General features: G+C 40.5%; 1 protein-coding gene across 1 annotated transcript in view; it reads left to right on the top strand.

Annotated features, from left to right (window-relative positions):
• Window positions 1-20,421, top strand: part of DNAH11 (dynein axonemal heavy chain 11) — a 294,718-nt gene that overhangs the window by 247,280 nt on the left and 27,017 nt on the right. Inside the window, exons 48-55 of the mRNA XM_059397525.1 lie at window positions 3,860-4,024; window positions 5,739-5,879; window positions 9,292-9,462; window positions 12,355-12,477; window positions 13,704-13,897; window positions 15,084-15,232; window positions 16,088-16,215; window positions 19,048-19,275. Of these exons, the coding sequence (XP_059253508.1) occupies window positions 3,860-4,024; window positions 5,739-5,879; window positions 9,292-9,462; window positions 12,355-12,477; window positions 13,704-13,897; window positions 15,084-15,232; window positions 16,088-16,215; window positions 19,048-19,275 (1,299 nt within the window). The remainder of the gene's footprint in view (window positions 1-3,859; window positions 4,025-5,738; window positions 5,880-9,291; window positions 9,463-12,354; window positions 12,478-13,703; window positions 13,898-15,083; window positions 15,233-16,087; window positions 16,216-19,047; window positions 19,276-20,421) is intronic.

Genomic DNA, 20,421 nt, shown 5'->3' with positions numbered 1-20,421 from the left:
TTCCATTACTGATTCCTTGTTTAATTTCATTGTGGTTTGAGTGCATACTTTGTATTTCTGGGGTGTTTTAAACTCTCAGATGTGTTTTCCGGCCCAGAGTTTGGTTTATCTTTTGAATGACCTATGTGAGCTTGAAAAAATTGCATACTCTCCTATTTATTGAGAAAGTATCCTATAAATGTTAATTACATCCTGTGATTTTTCCTATTTGGTTCAATTACACTGTTACTGAATCTCTGCCACTAGATATATTAGCTAGAGTTTTGAATGCTCCAGCATGTGGCTTTGTCTGCATCTAGAAATTTTATCAGTTTGTCTCATGTATTTTGACACTCTGTTGTCAGAGACATGCTCAATACGGATTCTTATGTTTTCTTAGAGAATGGACCTCTTTATCCTTATGTAATTTCCCTTTTAGCTTTTGATATTTTTCCTTGTTTTTGTGTCTGCTTTGCCTGAAATTAATATAGTGCTTCAGCTTTCTTTTGTGTAGTGTTACATGGTATATCTTTCTCCATTCCTTTGCCTTTGAGCAAAGCAGATTTCTTGTAGATAATGGACAGTTGGGTCTTGTTTTGCTTTTATGTTTTTATTTTTGTTGTTTGTTTTTGTATCCACAGTGTCAGCGTCTGTCTTTTAATTGATATACTTAGAAAATTCACAAAGTGATTATTGTTGACACAGTTGAATGAAAATCTACCATATTTGTCATTTTTTTTTATTTACTGCGCTCCTCCTTATCCTTTTTTTTTTTCTTTACTTTCTGCCTTCTCTGATTTTAATCAAGCATTTCATAGGATTCTATTACTTGTCCTATCTCAGCATGTAAGTTATACTTCTTTTTAAAAACATACAGCCCTTTCTTGGGGCACCTGGGTGCTCAATGGGTTGAGCCTCTGCCTTTGGCTCAGGTCATGATCTCAGGGTCCTGGGATGGAGCCCCGTGTTGGACTCTCTGCTCGGCAGGGAGCCTGCTTCCTTCCCTCCCTCTCTGCCTGCTTCTCTGCCTGCTTATGATCTCTCTCTCTGTCAAATAAATAAATAAAATCTTAAAAAATAAATACATAAAAAATAAAAGCATATAGTCCTTTCTTTAGCATTTAGTATATACATTTACAAGTAACCTAAGTCCACTTTCAAGTCACATTGTTAAACTTCCTACTGGGACATGTGGGTTCTCTTTTAAAAGCTTTCCTGTTTCCTCCCTCCAGTCTCTCATCACATTGTTGTCATTCATTTCATATATCATAAGTTATAATCAAATACATTGTTGTCTGTATTATTTTTAACAGTTCTGTCCTGAATAAGAAAAAAAGGGGGGCACATGGGTGGCTCAGTTGGTTAAGCCATTGCCTTTAGCTCAGGTCATGATCCCGAGTCCCGGGATTGAGTCCCACATTGAACTCCCAGCTCCACGGGGAGTCTGCTTCTCTCTCTGGCCTTCTCCCCTCTCATGCTCTCTCTCACTCTCTCTCAAATAAATAAATAAAATCTTTAAAAGAAAATAAGAAAAAAAATTTTTACCTCCATTTATTCTTTCTCTGACATTCTTCCTTTCTTTATGGAGCTCTGAGTTCTGACCTATAACATTTTTTTCTCTACGACAAAAAATTTTAACACTTCTTGTAAGACATGTCTCCTCGTGACAGATTCTTTCAGTTTTTGTGTGTCTGAAAGGTTTCTATTTTTCCTCCATTTTGGAGGAGTGATTTGGCAAGATAGAAATTTCTAGACTGATGGTTTGTTTCTTCAGTATTTTAAATATTTACTCTTTTTACTTGCATGGTTTCTCAAAAGTTCTAGGAAATTCTTGTCCTCTTTCTTCTGTGGGTGAGGTGGGTTGGTTTGTTTGTTTTCCTTGTAGCTTTTTCTAAGATTTTTCTTTATTTGATTATGGTCTGATATATTTGTTTGTTTCTTACTCTGCTTAGTATGCTGTGAGCTCCCTGGATCTATGGTTTGGTGAATGTCATTAATTTTGGAAAATTCTTTGCCATTATTACCTCCAATATTTCTTCTCCTTTTTCTCCTTCAGGATTTCCCATGATGTGCATGTTAAACTTTTTGTAATTTTCCTACATTTACTGACTGTTTTTTTCCTTTTTTTTCCATTCCTTTTCTCTTTCCTTTTCACTTTGAAAAGTTTCTTTTGACTTACCTTTGAGTTGGCTGATGATTCCCTTGATATGTCCAGCCTACTGAGGAGTCCATCAAAGACTTATGATAAATGAGTTTATTTCTAGCATTTCCTTTCTTAGAGTTTCTCTCTCTCTACTTGAAGTGTCCAAATAGCCTTGCATGTTTTCCATTTTACCCATTAGAGCCCTTAGCACATTAAGCTTAGTTATTTTTAATTCCCAGTTTGATAATTTCAAAATCTCTGCCATTTCTGACTCTTGTTCTGGGGTTTGCTTTATCTCTTCAGACTATGTTGCCTTTCAGTGTGCCTTGTACTTTTTTGTTAAAAGCTAGATGTGATGTATTAGATAATTTGAAGTGAGGTAAATAGAGCTTTAAATTTATGAGGTTAGGAGTTAGACTGCATGTCACATTTGCTGAAACTGTTAGTGTTATAGGCTTCACTTTCCCCTCAGATCCCTATTATTGTCTTGCTGTGTCCTTGGACTATTCTAGAAGCTCCTTCTTAAATGGAGTCAGTACCTTGCACTCTGTTGTAATCCAGTGTTATCATACTGGAGTCTCTTGATGTGATGTGATGGTAAGGTATTTTGGATGGGAAGTATTCTATAATCCCATCATTAAATCCAAGGGTTTTCTAATAGGCCCGAGTCACTGAAGTTTGAACTTCAGACGAGTTTATCATTTATTTGTATATTCCCTATGCAAGAAAGGACATCCAGGGGAAACAAGAGTTGTCCAATCATCCTCCTGCCTAAGGTCAGATAAGGCTCTGACAATAAAATTTCCCTTGAGGGCAGGCATTTGTTAAGAGAACAGAAGGCTCCTGCATGCTTTAAATAGTTGCTTTCCTCTGGACATATTTCTTTCTTTTCTTTTCTTTTTTTTTTTTTAAATTTATCTGTTTGACAGACAGATCACAAGTAGGCAGCGAGGCAGGCAGAGAGAGAGAGGAGGAAGCAGGTTCCCCACTGAGCAGAGAGCCCAACATGGGGCTCCATCCCAGGACCCTGGGATCATGACCTGAGCTGAAGGCAGAGGCTTTAACCCACTGAGCCACCCAGGTGCCCTGGACATATTTCAAAATGTTTTTTTCCCCACTTCCATTGCCCAAAGCAGGAGTAGATTTTTCTTTTTTCCCCTGATCTTCACTGTAATGAACCTGGTAAGTCTCCTAGAGGCAAATTCACTAAAGTATGAAGGGCTTCCCAAGACCACACCCCCCGAGGTTTTGAACCCTCAAGTTCTGCCTTCAACAATTAGCCAATGACTATAGTGAATTTGGCAGCAGCTGTGATGGTCTGTATTCAACAACTTCTCTGATTTTGAGAGTAACCGTTGGCCCTGTGACCTCAGTTCTTTGATGAATGTAAAAAGACTTGAGGATTCGCTTTCTCCCTGTTATGAGGTTGGAAATTACTTCCATCTCTTTAGATAGGAAGCAGAAACCAGAAGTTTCTTCCTATAGAGTAGATTCTTCCTGTAGGTTCCCAATGTTAAATGTTCAGGACAAATATGCATTCTCTGGACCCTGGTGTGCAAGCATTTCTTACCACATTTCCCGACTTATTTTAAAGTAACTTTTTAAAGAGGATTAGTATGTTTTTTAATTGTGAGTGCGATTTACTATATATGATTCTGTGAAATTGGTGATTAAAGGATCCGCTTTCAAACCTGAATTGAGCCACCATGTCTCACCCCTTTTCCTGGTTTGTGTTAGTTGGTTTTGACGAAGCACCAAAATGACTTTAAGATCCAGCTAAAGTACCTGGAGGACGACCTCCTTCTGCGCCTTTCTGCGGCAGAGGGGAGCTTTCTGGATGACACGGAGCTGGTGGAGAGACTAGAGATGACGAAAGCAACCGCGGCAGAGATAGAGAGCAAGGTAAGAAGACATGAAGGGCCCCCAGAGGGGCACAACGCTCCTTTTGATTCAAGTGATTGGCATAAAAATGTGATCAAGCCTGACAACTTCTCTAAGAGCGCTGACTTGTGGATTTCGGTTCACTTAATAAACCGTCCTTAAAAATGTACGAGGCTCTGTGTGGAGGAGGAGGTGGTTGGACTTGTACTTATCCTAATTCAGCATAGATCCAGTCATTCACAGGAGACTCTGTCAGGCTATTATTTTTCCTGAGTGGCCAAATCAGAAGAAAATTGGAGCCTGCTGGCTTATATGGTCTAAAATCGAAAAAGGCTCAGCGTCCAGCTCTGGCAGACTGACACCCTACAGTCCCACCACAGGCTTCCTAGTCTGTTGTGCCTTTCAGGGAAATATTAGAGCTGATGTTTTGTTTGCAGGCCTTCACTAGTGGGAGACCGAGCAAGGGACGGTCTCCTGCTGTACTCAGATGCATTATTCACCCTGGGAAACAATGACATTTCCTGAATGCCAGTAAAAACTTTCATTGAGTAGATTTCCTGCTGGACGTCCAGCCTATGTCTCAATCTGCCTTGCGCATGATGTGCACTTTGGACTCATACAACTGGCCATAAACTTTAAAAGTCTATTGTTTCAGAAGGAGAGGAACCTCATTTCCTTTCTGTAATATCCTCATTACTAAGTAATCTATTAATTACCCAGTTGAGGCTGTGTCACCACACATCCTATATTTTTGTCTTAATTTTAGCTAAGAAATGGAATCCCAAATTAGTCTTTCCTTTTAAGTAAGTGAATTCTAGGTAGCTCCTAAGATGGTAAAGATTGGGGCAATTAAGTAAATTAGGTCTTAGCTTTGACGTTAGCTTCTAATTGTCTCTTAAAATGTCTCTTCCTATCTTCTTAGTATATTGCTATGTAGGGATTTCCCCCCTGCCCTGCTCTACATTTTATTTCCATTGATACACAAGTATGAGGAATCAACTTTGTTAAAAAAAAAAAAAAAAAAAAGACGATCTTAAAAAGCTATAGGACCAACAGTAGTCCTAGATTTTAAAAAAAAGGATATTTGAGCCTTGAGTAAAAATGAGTATGTTGGTTGTAGGTGGTGCTGCTGTTATTGTTGTTTTAATTATCTCTCTGACTGTGCCCAGGGGCTAATACATAAAGATAAACTAAATGAAAAATATGGGCATATGGATCATCTGGTACAAAGTCAAACAGTCATGAGAGTCTTCATATAAAGGCTTTTTAGTAAGCCTGGCTATTGGATATATTATTGACCTTGACTGCTTTTGTATACCTTGTTGACTAATAAAGTTATGGGCATTGAATTGACCCAGCAGACTTTTAAGAGCTATCCCTGGGAGGTGATAGAGCTGGGTTATTAAACCTGAAAAAGAGAGAGGAGGCAGGGGAAGGTGACATTACTCAGAACAAATTCTATAAAACCCAAACCAACCAGGTTTGTTTAATCTGTAACCGTAAAGCAGCTAACATTATGTCCATTCTCACTGAAAACTCAGTTTATGAAAAAAAAGTCATTTAAAATATGAATCTAATAATTTTAGAAAAATTGAAGCACATAGATGCCACACATGTGATCTATTTTAATGCAAATACTTTTTCATTTCAGATACATCCCTTCCATTAGTTGGGTAGGTATAAAGAACATGAAGAGTAAGTTACTAGTTACTTACGTTGTTTGATCTCACCATAGGTGATTGAAGCTAAAGAAAATGAAAGAAAAATCAATGAGGCCCGAGAATGTTACAGACCAGTGGCGGCCAGAGCATCTCTTCTTTATTTTGTTATTAATGACCTCAGAAAAATTAACCCCATCTATCAATTCTCTTTGAAGGTAATGCTGAATAGGCTAAGAAAAATTTTTAATTTCGTGCATTCAACTTGTTTCTGGAAGTTTAGAATTTATTTTTAAGCAATCTCCGTATATCAGGACTCAGTAAGGAGTCCTGAGGATCTAGTGAGGAAAAAAAACCCTCATTTTCTCAGGAACTTTTATTTAAGGTTTTCATTAAGGCTTTAAGATAATTAAATTATGTGGCATCATAATACATTTTTTTTGTTCTTAAACTGAGTCTTGAGTTTATTATATATAAGGGAATTTTCCTTGTGATTCTTTTACTCTGTGAAAATGTAGGTGTCTTATATAAAGATTTCTCATGTTATTTTGGTAGAGCAGGAGAAAGACTGAGAACAACTATTCATTAAATCACTCTATTCCATACCAGGCATTTTCATACTTTGTTTCATTCTTATGCCTGAAACATCCCAATATATTATTATACCCCTATTTAAAAAAAAAAAAAAAGAAAGAAAGAAAGAAAAGAAAGTAGTTGCCCAAGAATTCACATTATAATGGTAAAGGCAGGATTTGAACTCGTGGTTGTGATCCCAAAGGCCATGCTTTTTACTTTGCCACATTGTGCCTCTAGGCAGTATTTATTCATTCTGTCACTCAGTTTTTAAACAAATTGCTGTTGACATCAATCATCATGCCAGATGTTGTGCTGAGTATCCAATTTAAAAAAAAAAAAAAAAGGTATGAGTGGAGATACATCGGTGTGTGTGTGTATTTGTGTGTGTGTATGTGTAAAAGTGATAAGTACAGTGAGAGAGAATAATAACTGTGGGAAGGATTCTTTCACTCTTACCTCAGGGAAGCCCTCTCAGAGGAAGTGACATAGTTGATTTCTATAGAGTTTAGCCACCTCTGGAGTGCTTGGGGAAAACAAGGATGTGTGAGGGCATGAAAGAGTTTGAGATTCAGGTGGTGAATGAATCTGTGTGGCTGGAGGGTAATTAATGAGTGAGGGAAAAGAAGACAAGACAGGAGTCTAGAGAGGTGAGAAAATGGAGATCATGGAGACTTCATCGCCAGATGGGGGATGATGGGTTATAGTTTGTCTACAAAAAGTAGCCATTGAATGGTTTGAAGCAGATGACCGATGACAAAAGACTCAAAAAAAAACTTGACCCGTGGTTTGAAGCTAGAATAATCAGCCCTTGGAAATGGATTGGGTATGGACAATAACGAAAAGTGTCAAGAATAACTAGCAGGTTCCTAGTAGTTTGGAGCTAGTGTACAGAAGCTCTGAGAAGCACAGAGTGGTTGGATTTTGGAACAACCACAATGTATAAAGAGTAATAAAATTAAATCAGTAATATCAGCCCAGCATTATCCAAATACAAAAACCAGACTAAGACATCACAAGGGAAAAAACCACAAAGCAGACCTCTTCATGGACACTGTTGCCAGTCTACTCAAGGAAAGACTGGCAAATTGATCCAGCCACATATAAAAAGAACAGTATATTATGTCCAAGTGGAATTTATGCCAGGAATGCAAGCTGGTTAAATATTTTTTAAAAATAACACAAGTCTTCATATGAATAAAACAAAAGAGAAAACCACATGATCACTTCATTGGATGCAGACAAAGAATCTGACAAATTTCAACACCTGGTCAAAAAAAGGAAAAAAAAAAAAAAACTGAGCCAACTAAGAATAAATGGTAACTTCTCAAAATGAAAATGGCCATCTATAAAAATCTATAGCTAATATTATACTTAATGTTGGAAAGTTGAATGCTGTCCGCTAAGATCAGGAACAATGTCTTCTCGCAAGACTTCTATTCACAACCTCCCTGCAGGTTATGGCCAATGCAATAATAAAACAAAAGGCACAGACATTTTAAAAAAAAAAGAAAAGGTGTCTCTTTTTTTCCCCCACAAATGACCTAATCATGTATGTAGAAAATCTTAAGAAATCTACCCAAAAAACCTACTAGGACTAAGAAGTGAGTTTTTAGCAAGATGGCAGGATATAAGTCAATTGTTTTTATATATGAGGTACAAACAATTGGAAAATAAAATTAATAACTCAGTACTATTTATAATAGCTTCCAAAATCACAAAACTCTTAGGGATAATTTTAACAAAACAAGACCCATGTGCTGTAAGCTATAAAACATTGTTGAGATAGACCATGGAGGAGGTATACTGTGTTTATGGATTAGAACATTCAATATTACTACGATGCCAGTTCTTTCCAAATTGATCTGTAGGTTTGATATCTCAGTCAAATCTCTAAAGGCTTTTTTAATAGAAATCAGCAAGGTAATTCTAAAATTTGTATAGAAATTCAAAGCGTTTAAAATGACGGAACAATTTTGAAGAAGAACAAGAAATGTAGGGAATTTACAGTACATGATTTCAGGACTTATTATAAACCTATACCAATTGGCCTAAAGAAAAATATGTAGATAACAGAGAGTCCAGAGATAGTCCCGCAGATGTTTGATCAGTTGATTCTTGGCAGTGATACCAAGTCAGTGAAGAAGGGATAGTTTTTACAACAAATGGTGCTGAGGAAACAGGATATCCCCAAAGAATAAAATGAACCTGAACCATTACATTACACTTTATACAAAATTAGCTCAAAATAATTAAGCAAAACTATAAAATTTCTAGGAAAAAATGGGAGAGAGTCTTTGGGCTTTAGGTTAGACAAAGATTTCTTAGCATACAAGAGAAAGAAAATAATAAATTAAATCCTTTTTTTTTTTAAAGATTTTATTTATTTATTTGACAGAGATCACAAACAGGCAGAGAGAGAAGAAGGGAAGCAGGCTCCCCACTGAGCAGAGAGCTCTATGCGGGGCTCGATCCCAGGACCCTGGGATCATGACCTAAGCCGAAGGCAGAAGCTTTAACCCACTGAGCCACCGAGGCACCCCATAAGTGAAATCTTATCAAACTAAAAATATATGGTCTTCAAAAGACATTAAGAAAATGAAAAGGCAAGCCACATACTATAAAAATCTTCCAATACATGTATCTAATAATGAACTTCAACCAAAATATGTAAAGAACTTGGACAACTCAATGCAAGATTTGAACAGACATGTCCTATTATGCTTAGTTATGTGTACTGCCCTGAGCACATATTTAAATGCTCAATGTTCCTCAGAAAAATATGAGGAAAAAGGAAAAGCAGAATAAAGTATTATTGAATACCAAAAAGAATAGCCACATTTGTACAAGCCCGGCGGTAACAAGTATCAGCACAGTTGCCGGACTGCAGCTCCTTCATGTTGCTGATGAAAAGGCAAAGTGGTAAAACCATATTTGGAAAACACTTTGGCAGTTTCATGTACAGTTCAACATAAACTTACAAAGTGATTCCACATTTCTACTGTGTGTCTGGGGGTAGCTAGACATCGGTCTTACCAGTCACTTTGAATTCCCCAGGCTTTCAACATGCTGTTCCTCAGGGCAATCGAACAGGCTGACAAGGTGGAGGACGTGCAGGGGCGCGTCTCGATCCTAATGGAAAACGTCACGCATGCCGTCTTCCTCTATACCAGCCAGGCGCTGTTTGAGAGGGACAAGCTCACCTTCCTATCCCAGATGGCTTTTCAGGTAAGGAATTCGGTCACTTGAAAGCATCCCCAGAGCCACACAGTTCCCTACCTCTGTTTATTACATGCTTTATTTCCACTGAAGGAAGACACGACACCTTTCTTGGAAGCCCTTGGTGGTGTGAAGTAAGTTTGAATTTCCCAGGGTAAACTTGGACATGTCCCAGCCTTTGAGTAGGTTCTGAAGTGTTGGTTTGGGGGAGGGGTACACACTTTAAGTGACCCACATTAGCCGTCACCCTGAAAAACAGATCAGTGAGACCTCCCCCTCGCTTCTCAGGTCCTGTGCAGAGCCTGCCAGGTACTACCAGGAAGATGGCTTGAGATCAGAATTATGAGTCTAGATCTGGATGGTCCTAGGAGTCTCTCTGTCCCTTTAGAAATCAGTAAATGCGTAAAAGAGCTCCAGGTTTCACACTGCCACCTTTAGTGAGATCTACTCTCCTTTTATTCCTTTTTCTTTTCTTGATATGGACTTCAGCAGAAGATATGATGTATGTATTTGAGAGAGAGCAAGCTGGGGGAGGGGTAGAGGGAGAGAGAGTCTCAAGCAGACCCTCACTGAGCAGGGAGCCTGACGCAGGGCTCCGTATCACAGCCCTGAGATCATCCCCCAAGTCAAAATCAAGAGATAGATGCTTAACGGACGGAGCGCTCCAGGTGCCCCAGCAAAGATTGCTTTTAAATAACGATGCCCATGATGGGAAGAAAACATCGAGGACTGGACCCTAGGTGGAATAGGCATGTGTCCTTTCATTAGTGTTATTGCTGTCTAACTTTTTCTTATCAGCCTGCATCTTGACAAAAGGTCAATGCTTCTTCTGTGCTGTGCCCTCCAAAGTGCCTTGCCCAATGAAGGCATTTTATAAGCCTCTGCTATTAGCAGTGACAGACTATTACATTCGATATTTTCAGTGCTTGTAGATTTCACTGGGTTATTTAAGAATATGTAGGTATAGGTGCTTCATAATGTAAGTGAGGACTAGGAGCAAGATACGACAAAACGAAATTTTTGTTCTTACATGTATTATTCATTAACGGTAAAAAGCCAGGATTGAGAATAAATGATATGCACACACGTGTAAGCACATTGTCTATTTAAAACTGTCTTCCTGGGCCATGTGGGTGACGCAGTCCATTAGGCATCCAACTCTAGATTTCAGCTCCGGTCATCAACTCGGTGGTGAGATCGAGCCCCAAACAGGACTCTGTGCTCAGCAGAGAGTCTGTTTGAGTTTCTCTCTCTCTCTCTCTCTCTCAATCTCTCTCGCTTTTCCCTTCGCTCTGCTCTCCCTCCCCAACCACTCCCCCCACCACTCACACTCTCTGTCTAAAAAAAAAAAAATTCCTCCTTGGAAGCCAGAAATAAAAAATAAATCATAGCTTATCACAAATCCTGACGATTTTTGTAAATCAAAACTTCCTGTATGTATATACATATGGCAATTATTTGTTGAAATAAATCGAATTAATAAATTATTCTTTTTTAATAAAATATTTTTAATGTGTTACTACTCATAATGCATTTTGAAGATACCTAAGAGTTTTGTTTTGTTTTTAAAGATTTTATTTATTTATTTGAGAGAGAGAGAGAATGAGAGAGAATAGGAGTGGAGAAAAGTCAGCAGGAGAAGCAGACTCCCTGTGGAGCAGGGAACCCAAAGTGGGAATCGATCCTGGGACTCCAGGATCACAACCTGAGCTGAAGGCAGTTGCTTAACCAACTGAGCCACCCAGGAGCCAAGTACCTAAGAGTTTTAAAATAGCATAAAGCTCCAACACTTTACCTGTTTAACTTTATATGGTATTATAATTTTTATGTTTGTTTAGTTGTATCTATAAAACAATAATCTCTTATTTTTCTTAATCTCACATTTAAGAAAAATTTTTCAGGATGCCTGGGTGACTAAGTGTTAAGCGTCCACCTCTTTTTTTTTATTTATTTTTTATTTTTTCAGTGTTCCAAGAGTCATTGTTTATGCACCACGCCCAGTGCTCCATGCAATACGTGCCATCCTTAATAACCACCGCCAGGCTTACCCATCCCCCCACCCCCTTCCCCTCCGACACCCTCAGTTTGTTTCTCAGAGTCCACAGTCTCTCAAGCATCCGCCTCTTGATTTCAGCTCCGATCATGATCTCAGGGTTGTTAGATCAAGCCCAAGCTCCTCATCAGGCTTTAAACTGGGAGATTCTCTCTCTCCTTCTCCCTCTGCTCCTCCCCACCTCTCTTTTTAAAAAATCTTTCTTATATCTCATAGTTTATTCAGTGTAACTTCCGTATTAGCACTAAATTATAATACTGGTTCTACCTTTTGTTTAGTAATTTGATCCATTACCACCTAAGGCTTTCTCAATTCATGCAACCAGTTTTTTTTTTGTTTTTAAAGATTTTATTTATTTATTTGACAGACAGAGATCACAAGTAGGCAGAGAGGCAGGCAGAGAGAGAGGGAGAGAAGCAGGCTCCCTGCTCAGCAGAGAGCCCGATGCAGGGCTCGATCCCAGGACTCTGGGATGATGACCTGAGCCAAAGGCAGAGGCTTTAACCCACTGAGCCATCCAGGCGCCCCCATGGAACCAGTTTTAAGACAAGTTTGATCTAAGAGCAAAAGACTAAATATGAATGTATATTTCAAATAATTTGCTAATAGTCATGTGTTAAAATTGGGGAAAAAATAGTCTTCATAATTATTTGTTACTAGATTTTCAAGCAGGGTTTTGAGATCATGAGCATAATCTGAGATTTATTATTTCAGCTTTAGAACAGCTAGGTGAAGGTTGGTGGACTTGGTTCTGCCTTTTCAGTCCTGTCTGTTAAATGGTGACTACCTCTTATGTCTTGATTTTGATATAAACTAAATGACCCTTTTCAATTTCATGTGCCCTCAAGATTTTGTTGCGAAAGAAAGAGATAGACCCTCTTGAATTGGATTTCCTGCTCCGGTTCACAGTTGAACACACTTACCTGAGTCCTGTTGACTTCCTAACTACTCAGTCATGGAGTGCTCTCAAGGTATGTGAGGAAGGGAGCTTTTCACTTTCTAAAACTTATTTCAAGTATCAGTTCTTCCAAATGTAGAAATGTTTCAAAAATACAAATGATGGATTATATCTCATTTCATTTGTAGAAATACGCTATGTAATTTCAAATTGTCTTTTTATTACTAAAGTATACAGTGATTAATTTCTTATTTGAAAGTAAAGAAACTTTGACCTACTTATGGGTGGAAAAGTTACTGAATATGTATATTCTGCAGGACCTTTGGTAAAAGTCAAGAAACATTTTTGTCAATTTACCTAAAACAGGCTTGTTTTCTTTTTTATAATACTTCTCCACTTTTCCCGAATTTGTGTGTTAATTATATAACAACACAGTAGTTTATTCTCATTTTAAAGTGTTGAAGCAGAACAGAATGTTGTGGAGAAAAAAGTTATTCATCAACCTCAAGTGCCGATTCTTACCTCATTTTTCAGTCAGAAGATCCTACTGTTAAGTTTATTCCCTTAGACTTTGGAATCCTTAAAGAAGCCTATATGATAACATACACATGGTATTTGCTTCATTCTTTTTCTAAGAAGGAAAATTTCTGTCTATTGAAAATAACTGTCATCCCTTAGTTTTATAGTATGTTTAGATTTGTTTGTAGTAGAATTTTTAACTAGGTTATGTAGAAGTATAAATTCAAGTCTATTTGTTGATCCGTCAGGGTCTCAGCAGAAAACAGATGGCTCATTCAAAGGGGTGATAAAAAAAAAAAAAAAAAAAAAACTTTAACAAAGAGTGTATTTGCATCCTATGGAAAGAAGACTAAAGGCATCGGCCAGGAATGGGGATGGAAAACGGAAGAAAGGAGTAATTACTGAAACTGTGGAGAAATGAAGTAAGGGGGGCGGCCAACCTATGGGAGCTGTGACCTTCTGTAGATGAACATAGTCACTGCCAGCCTATGTCACCACAGCTGAGGAGGAAATACCCCTGCGACCCTCTCCTCTAGTCCTCCAGTCTCTGGTCAGTGCCCCCTCCTGGCCAAACCCAACCCAGCCAGAGAACCAGGGAGTTTAGTGCCAATAATCCAGTAACCCTCATAGCAGGGGAGGCAAGGATGTAGAGCACATCTGGCCAAAAACGAAGACTGCCCAGCCCAACCTGTTGACAGAGGATTCGGTACCTCCACTGGTCCCTGTCTCAGACTCTAAGCTATTTACCCCCCCATCCTGTGTCTTCCCCTTGTATGACAGGCAGTAGCCCTCCTGGAAGAATTTCGAGGCATAGACCGAGATGTGGAAGGATCGGCCAAACAGTGGAGGAGATGGGCTGAGTCCGAGTGCCCAGAGAAAGAGAAGTTGCCGCAAGAATGGAAGAAGAAAAGTTTGATACAGAAGCTGATTATTTTGAGAGCAGTACGCCCTGACAGAATGACATACGCTCTCAGGTGGGGCCGTTAGCATTTTTGGAAATACAGTGACCTAGAAGAGACTTAGTCTTAGGGGCAAGGAGCTTCTGGGGGAGGCATTTGTGGTCCCTGTTCATGAGCCACGATGCTGCCGGAAAATCTGATACTTTCATCATTACTATTGATACTGAAATTCGCTGAATGCTAACCAGTGTGCTGGTCTGTCATCAGGCTGAGAGCGCCCTTCCTGAATACCTTGCTTCTGACACCAGGAGGGGAAACGGGGAACCACTGGAAATATTCTAGCTGGAGAGATGGGTGTCAGCAGAGTTCAGAGGCCAGGAGCATGCATTTTCCCAGGGCAATTTCCACTGTCTTTATTTAGCTGGAGCATTTGGGCTCCGAAGATTTTACACATCAAACAAAAATGAGTTCCTTTCATGGAGACACTGATAGTCCTATAACTTTACAACCAATGCAATTTAAAGCAGGAACCCCTGTCTGCATCTTGGTCCATGTGTCGTTTTTCTTTGCCCTTTCGGCTCCTCGATGGTAATATGCTGCCTAATTCACACAAGTCGTGTTCTCATTTGAATTCACCAACCGAAGAGTTCTCAAGTTCCTTCCTTTTCTGCTCCTCGTTCAACAGCAGTGACACACCTCCAGTCTTTTCCTCTGCTCTGGCCAACTAATTTCCCCTTTGCAGATGCCTCTGCATGCCCTACTTTACAAGCTAATTCTGCTTAGTAGTACTTACTTTCTGCTAAATCTGATACTGCGGGAAAATAATCCTGCTTAATTGAGCTTCCCTATATTAGAAACACCCCAAAAAGCATTTGTATATTCATGAGAAACCCAGCAGGCTGGAAAATTGCACTGTGGCAAATCTAATGAACTGTTAATAAGTAATGGGGGATCTGGCAGGAGATTTGGGGGGGATACAAAGCCATACACAGGCAGCTGGTGGGACTCAGTCGGGGGGGGGTCTCAGTAGCCCCCAAAACGGAATATAGGCTTCTGATTTTCAGAGCTTCTGAAGCGGGGAGGGACTTCACTGACACTGATGCATAAATCTAGCTGGATTCGTATTGTTCCGCAAAAATATCCCATGTAATGAACATAGTTTGCTTCCTTCCTGTGCCTGTGATTTAAGCTGATCCAAGTTGTGGCACTTTTCAAGGTCATGAGCACTGATGCTGTCTTTTGCCTTATCCTTTTCTATTAGGAATTTTGTGGAGGAAAAGCTGGGTGCCAAGTATGTGGGGAGGATCAGAGTGGATTTAGTTAAAGCATTTGAAGATAGCAGCCCGGACACGCCCATCTTCTTCATCCTGTCTCCAGGGGTGGATGCCCTTAAAGACCTCGAGATCCTCGGTGAGGGGCCCGGAGCCTTGCCTTCCCGCCCTCCCTATCGCCCAGCACGCGCCCGGCCTGCCTCTTGGTTCACAGCCAGTTACTTTCATTCTCTCTCTTTCCTTCTTTCTTTTTCATTTGTGGGAGATGGAGTCTATGGAACACGTAAGGCTAATAACACTGTGGCCTGAAGAACTGTTCAAATGGAACATTCCTCTAGTTGGCATAATGCAAGTTTCTTTTGTACTGTTTTCCACCTTTTGACTATGTAAGGGCCAGAGGGCAATTTTCTCCATTCTAGTGTAATCTTGTGCCCCCTGTGACTAAATAGTGGTCATTAGAGCAAGCCTATTCGATTGTGCAAGGCACTGTCGCTTTGTGCCGTGGATTACTATTCCCCACAGCCCGCACCGAGAACACCAGGTTAATAGAGCGGTGACCTGACTGTGATCGATTCAAGCATGGCCACAAGGTGAGAGGCTCCTGCATTTACCCAATGAGCCAATTTGTTCAAAAAATGATGTGATAGCTACCACACGTTGCTCCTTTTTTATGAAGGAAATGCTTTGCTACTCCGGCAAGAGTTAATAAAGCTCAATAACAATACTTGCCATCTATCAAAATGTCAAAAGCTTCATTACCATAAAACCAGAGGAACTGATTTCCACAGGCTCTGCTAATGCGCCCCAGGAGGCAGCCGTTGAGAGAGCTCAAAATGCTGCTTGCTGAAATGACAGGAGTTGGGATTGGATTCTTGAGGCGAGTGACCTAGAAGGTGGCAGCCGTAACCACAGGTGGACATGAGACAGAAAGTTCCAGACTCCTCTTACCTCTCCTGAGTCACTCTTCCTCTTATCCTGTTGTGTGCTCCCACAGGCAAAAGACTGGGATTTACAATCGACTCGGGAAAACTCTACAATGTGTCTTTAGGACAAGGTCAGGAGACAGTAGCAGAAAAGGCCCTGGAGAAAGCCTCCAAAGGAGGACACTGGGTCATCCTCCAAGTGAGTATGGCATTTGCTTGGACAACACTGGGAATGATCATGAGGGATGGATGGTGCAGAGTTGTCCAGGCCCATGGGAATGATCTGTCCTCCTGACAGACGGTGATTTGCAGGGTCCTTGGGGTTCTCTCAGGACTAGTGACCTCTCCAAAGGTGTTGAGGGACTCAGCTGACAAGGATAGTGATCATCTTTTGAGAGATTTTCAGGCCATCATGCTTTGAAATTTAAAAATATTAGAGGAAACCCCCTCATTCTCCTGACTTACAGATATCTGGAACATTCTAAGAGTGCTAGAAGATAAACAGGCTTGTATATAGATTGCCAAAGCCATAGTCATAATATCTCACATTTGAAAGTTGCTTTTTTTTTTTTTTTTTTTTTTAAGATTTCATTTATTTATTTGACAGAGAGAAAGCACAAGCAGGGGGAGCAGCAGGTTGGGGGAGATGGAGCCTGAGGCGGGACTTGACCACAATCCTGTGGCTATCTCAGTTTCTTGAGGTTTTTAGTACCTTGTTGCCATATAAAAGAGAAGCAGGACTTTGAATAAAGGGGAGACCAGCATAATGGGAACTTGTTATGTTGTTTGCAATGTACGTTAAATTATATCCGCGTAGGCATATGATAAGTATGCTCATGCGAATGAGCTCTTAACCAGACCCTACAGTGGTCACTTCCTGTGGTCAGATAGAGCCCTTCAAGGGATGTTCAACTAGCATTTTATCAGAAGCCCACACACCAGAGAAAATGTGTGCACAGGTAGCAGGATGGCATCTATCTTTGTCTCAGATATACACCAGATGGCTTGTGAAGTGACATACCGGATTTTTAAAATCTATTTTCACGGGCAAAATGGGTCCAAGATACATGGATTCGCTACAAATGTTGCCCAGGCATCGCTGCCCCTGGGCAAGTGGGCCTAAGAATCTAGCCAACGTCAAAGCCAAGACCCTCAGGAAGATCCTCAAAGATCAAGAACACCGAGACTGCAGTCCAGAATGTGCCTGTGTCTGGGGATGGCTCACTTGGAGATTCTTCTGTTCCTTGACCGCAAAGTCACTGCCTATAGTACCCTTGTATTTGTTTCAAGTGAACTTCTCAAGGAAGGTCTTGTAGGCCATAAGATAGAGGAGTCGTATTTGAGCTTGCAAAACAGTTTTTAATTGTCGTTGTTTCTGCTTGCTTGTGTGAGGTTCACAGTCAGGTGTGAGAAGTACTTTGGCTATAATCTAATAGTGAGCATGGAGGGCGGGAAACTCAGAGCCCTTACTTACTGTAGAAGGTTGCTAGGGTTGCCAGTCCAAAGTGTCCCAGATGGGGTGGCTTACTCAGCAGAAATGCAATTTCTTATAGTTCTGGAGGCCAAAAGTCTGAGATCAAGTTGTCAGTAGGCTTGGTTTCTTCTGAAAGGCTCTCTCCTTGGTGTGTCAATGGTTGTCTCCTCCCAGTGTCTTCACATGGTCTCCCCTCTGTGTGTGTGTGTGTGTGTGTGTGTGTGTCCTGATCACCTCTTTTTTTTTTTTTTAAGATTTTATTTATTTATTTGACAGAGAGAAATTACAAGTACACTGAGAGGCAGGCAGAGAGAGAGAGAAGGAAGCAGGCTCCCTGCTGAGCAGAGAGCCCGAGGCGGGACTCGATCCCAGGACCCTGAGATCATGACCTGAGCCGAAGGCAGCGGCTTAACCCACTGAGCCACCCAGGCGCCCCCTGATCACCTCTTCTTATAAGGATGCCATACTGGATTGAGACCCAGTCTAATTCTTATGTTTACTCTTAATTACCTTTTTAAAGACCTATTCCAAATACAGTCACTCAGCACTGAGGTACTGAGGGTTAAGACTTCCAACATTTGAGTTTGTGGGCACACAGTTCAGCCATGACACCTGCCAGTGTATGTTCAGTATTAGCCAAAGGAAGAAAAAGCCTCATAATGTGAACAACTAAATTGGCATTAGATCTTCTTACAACAGAACTGTTGCGAAGATAGATATCTATATTATTATTCCATTCCCTATTTGCCTTTATTCTTTGGGTTTTTTGTAGCTTTTATAATATCAAATGTTTTTCTTTCCTGGAAATAACTACATATTCCTAGGTGTGATGTTGCAGTCATTACATTAAGGACATTGCCAGAGGGAGAGAGCCTGTTCATTCTGTTCTCACAAGGCCAACTACCATGTACTCCATGGGTGGGAGGGCTGGAGGATTGTGAATCATAAAACTGAAAATCATGAAGTGATGGTGGTGACATTGGTTTCTCTCATGATTTTTGAAAGTTCTATGATTTAAGGAAATTAACCTGTCAGGGACCTGCAGAGCATATGAACAAAGAGAGATTTCTTTTTCGGCTACCCCTTTACCTGTCTCATCCTTTGGAGTTCATCTACTAAGGATAGACGCTGAGTAGAGGCGGTTAGTATCAGAAACAATGAAATGAGTGAGATACATTTCTGGCTTTTAATTTTTATACTTGATTAAACTACCCAGGTAAGTCTTCATAACTGAATTTGAACTGTAATGAAAAAAAGTGTCAGAAACTCCACCTTCAAGGTGATGGTGGGTGTTGGAAGTGGCTGAGTATGTTGGAGGAGATTGTGGTTTGCACCGCTAAGTTGTGGTGATTTGGAACCCGCCACGTGTTCACTGTGCAGTAGCGTTTTGGTGCTTGGTTTTGTTCCCTAAAGTGATAATACAGGAAAAATTGGTTCTCTGAGTTTTTCTGGTTCTCTGGTTTTCTACCCATTGATATATAGAAAAATGTTGTGATCCCATCATTTAAACAACATACTTCAGTTTCACCAGAATTATAAGCCATACTGTGTTTTCAGAATGTCCATTTGGTAGCCAAGTGGCTAGGCACCTTGGAGAAACTCCTCGAAAGATTCAGCCAAGGAAGCCACAGAGATTACCGGGTTTTCATGAGTGCTGAACCTGCACCTACACCTCGTGAACACATCATCCCTCAAGGACTGCTGGAGAATTCCATTAAAATTACTAATGAACCCCCCACAGGAATGCTGGCCAATTTGCATGCCGCCCTCTACAACTTTGATCAGGTAAGAAAGCAGAAGAAGCCTGGTCTGATGGCAGAGTCAGAGTTTTCTTACAAAACTGGGGCGAGGGGGGGGGGGGGGGGGGGAATTAGCTACTACACATGTGTCTTGTGCAGAGGGATGAAGTGAAATCCCAATGTGTAGTTCAATGTCTTGAAAGGATCCCCCTGTCGTTCCCTGTTCCAATGACTAGAAAATCTATGTTTTTGCCTTAAAAATAGAGCCACACGCTCAGTTGGTGAAGCATCCTACTTTTGGTTTCAGCTTGGGTCATGGTCTTAGGGCCATGAGATGGAGCCCCATGTCAGGCTCTGCACTGGACATGGGGCTGGCTTAAGCCTCTCTCTCTCCCCTTCCCTCACCTTCACTCAGGCTCGCACATGAGCTCTTTCTCTCTCTCAAATGATAAAATCTTTAAAAAAAAAAAATACTGCAGCCACATGTTTAAGGAGAATAAATTATATTCCTTTTCTGAAGAACCCACTTATTGAAGACAAACATGGTAGACCAGTATCTCTTCGCACAGGAAGAGAAGCCACTATTATTCTGGTTGCTGTTCCTGAGGACGGCAGCAACAGTAAAGGTATGGGAAGAGTTCCAGTATAAAATTCAGTGTGTCAGATCCGCTTTTTTTTTTTTTAAAGATTTTATTTATTTATTTGACAGAGAGAGATCACAAGTAGATGGAGAGGCAGGCAGAGAGAGAGAGAGAGAGAGAGAGAGGGAAGCAGGCTCCCTGCTGAGCAGAGAGCCCGATGTGGGACTCGATCCCAAGACCCCGAGACCATGACCCAAGCCAAAGGCAGCAGCTCAACCCACTGAGCCACCCAGGCGCCCCCTCAGATCCACTTTTGATGTTAGCAGACTTAAATCATCTTCTCCCTGTATATCCATGTTGCCACCTTATTTACACTTTGATTTCCTTCCAAAATAAAACAAATGCCTTAACACAAGCACAAATGCTCCTATGATTCTCCTTGGGCAAATTATCACAACTACCTGTATAGTAATCATGTGTTTCAAACAAGTTTCCTTTGTTGTTGTTTCTCTGAGTTGCCATTCCCTCTGATTTTTTACACATCCTTGGGAAACAGTATTTTGTTTGTTTCGGAGAAAGAGAGTGCAAGCAAGGGGTTTGGGGTAGGGGAG

Source organism: Mustela nigripes, chromosome 4, assembly GCF_022355385.1.
Source record: "Mustela nigripes isolate SB6536 chromosome 4, MUSNIG.SB6536, whole genome shotgun sequence".
Classification (NCBI taxonomy): Eukaryota; Metazoa; Chordata; class Mammalia; order Carnivora; family Mustelidae; genus Mustela; species Mustela nigripes.
The sequence above is the reverse complement of the archived record's forward strand: the minus strand, read 5'-3'. Positions and strand labels throughout refer to the sequence as shown.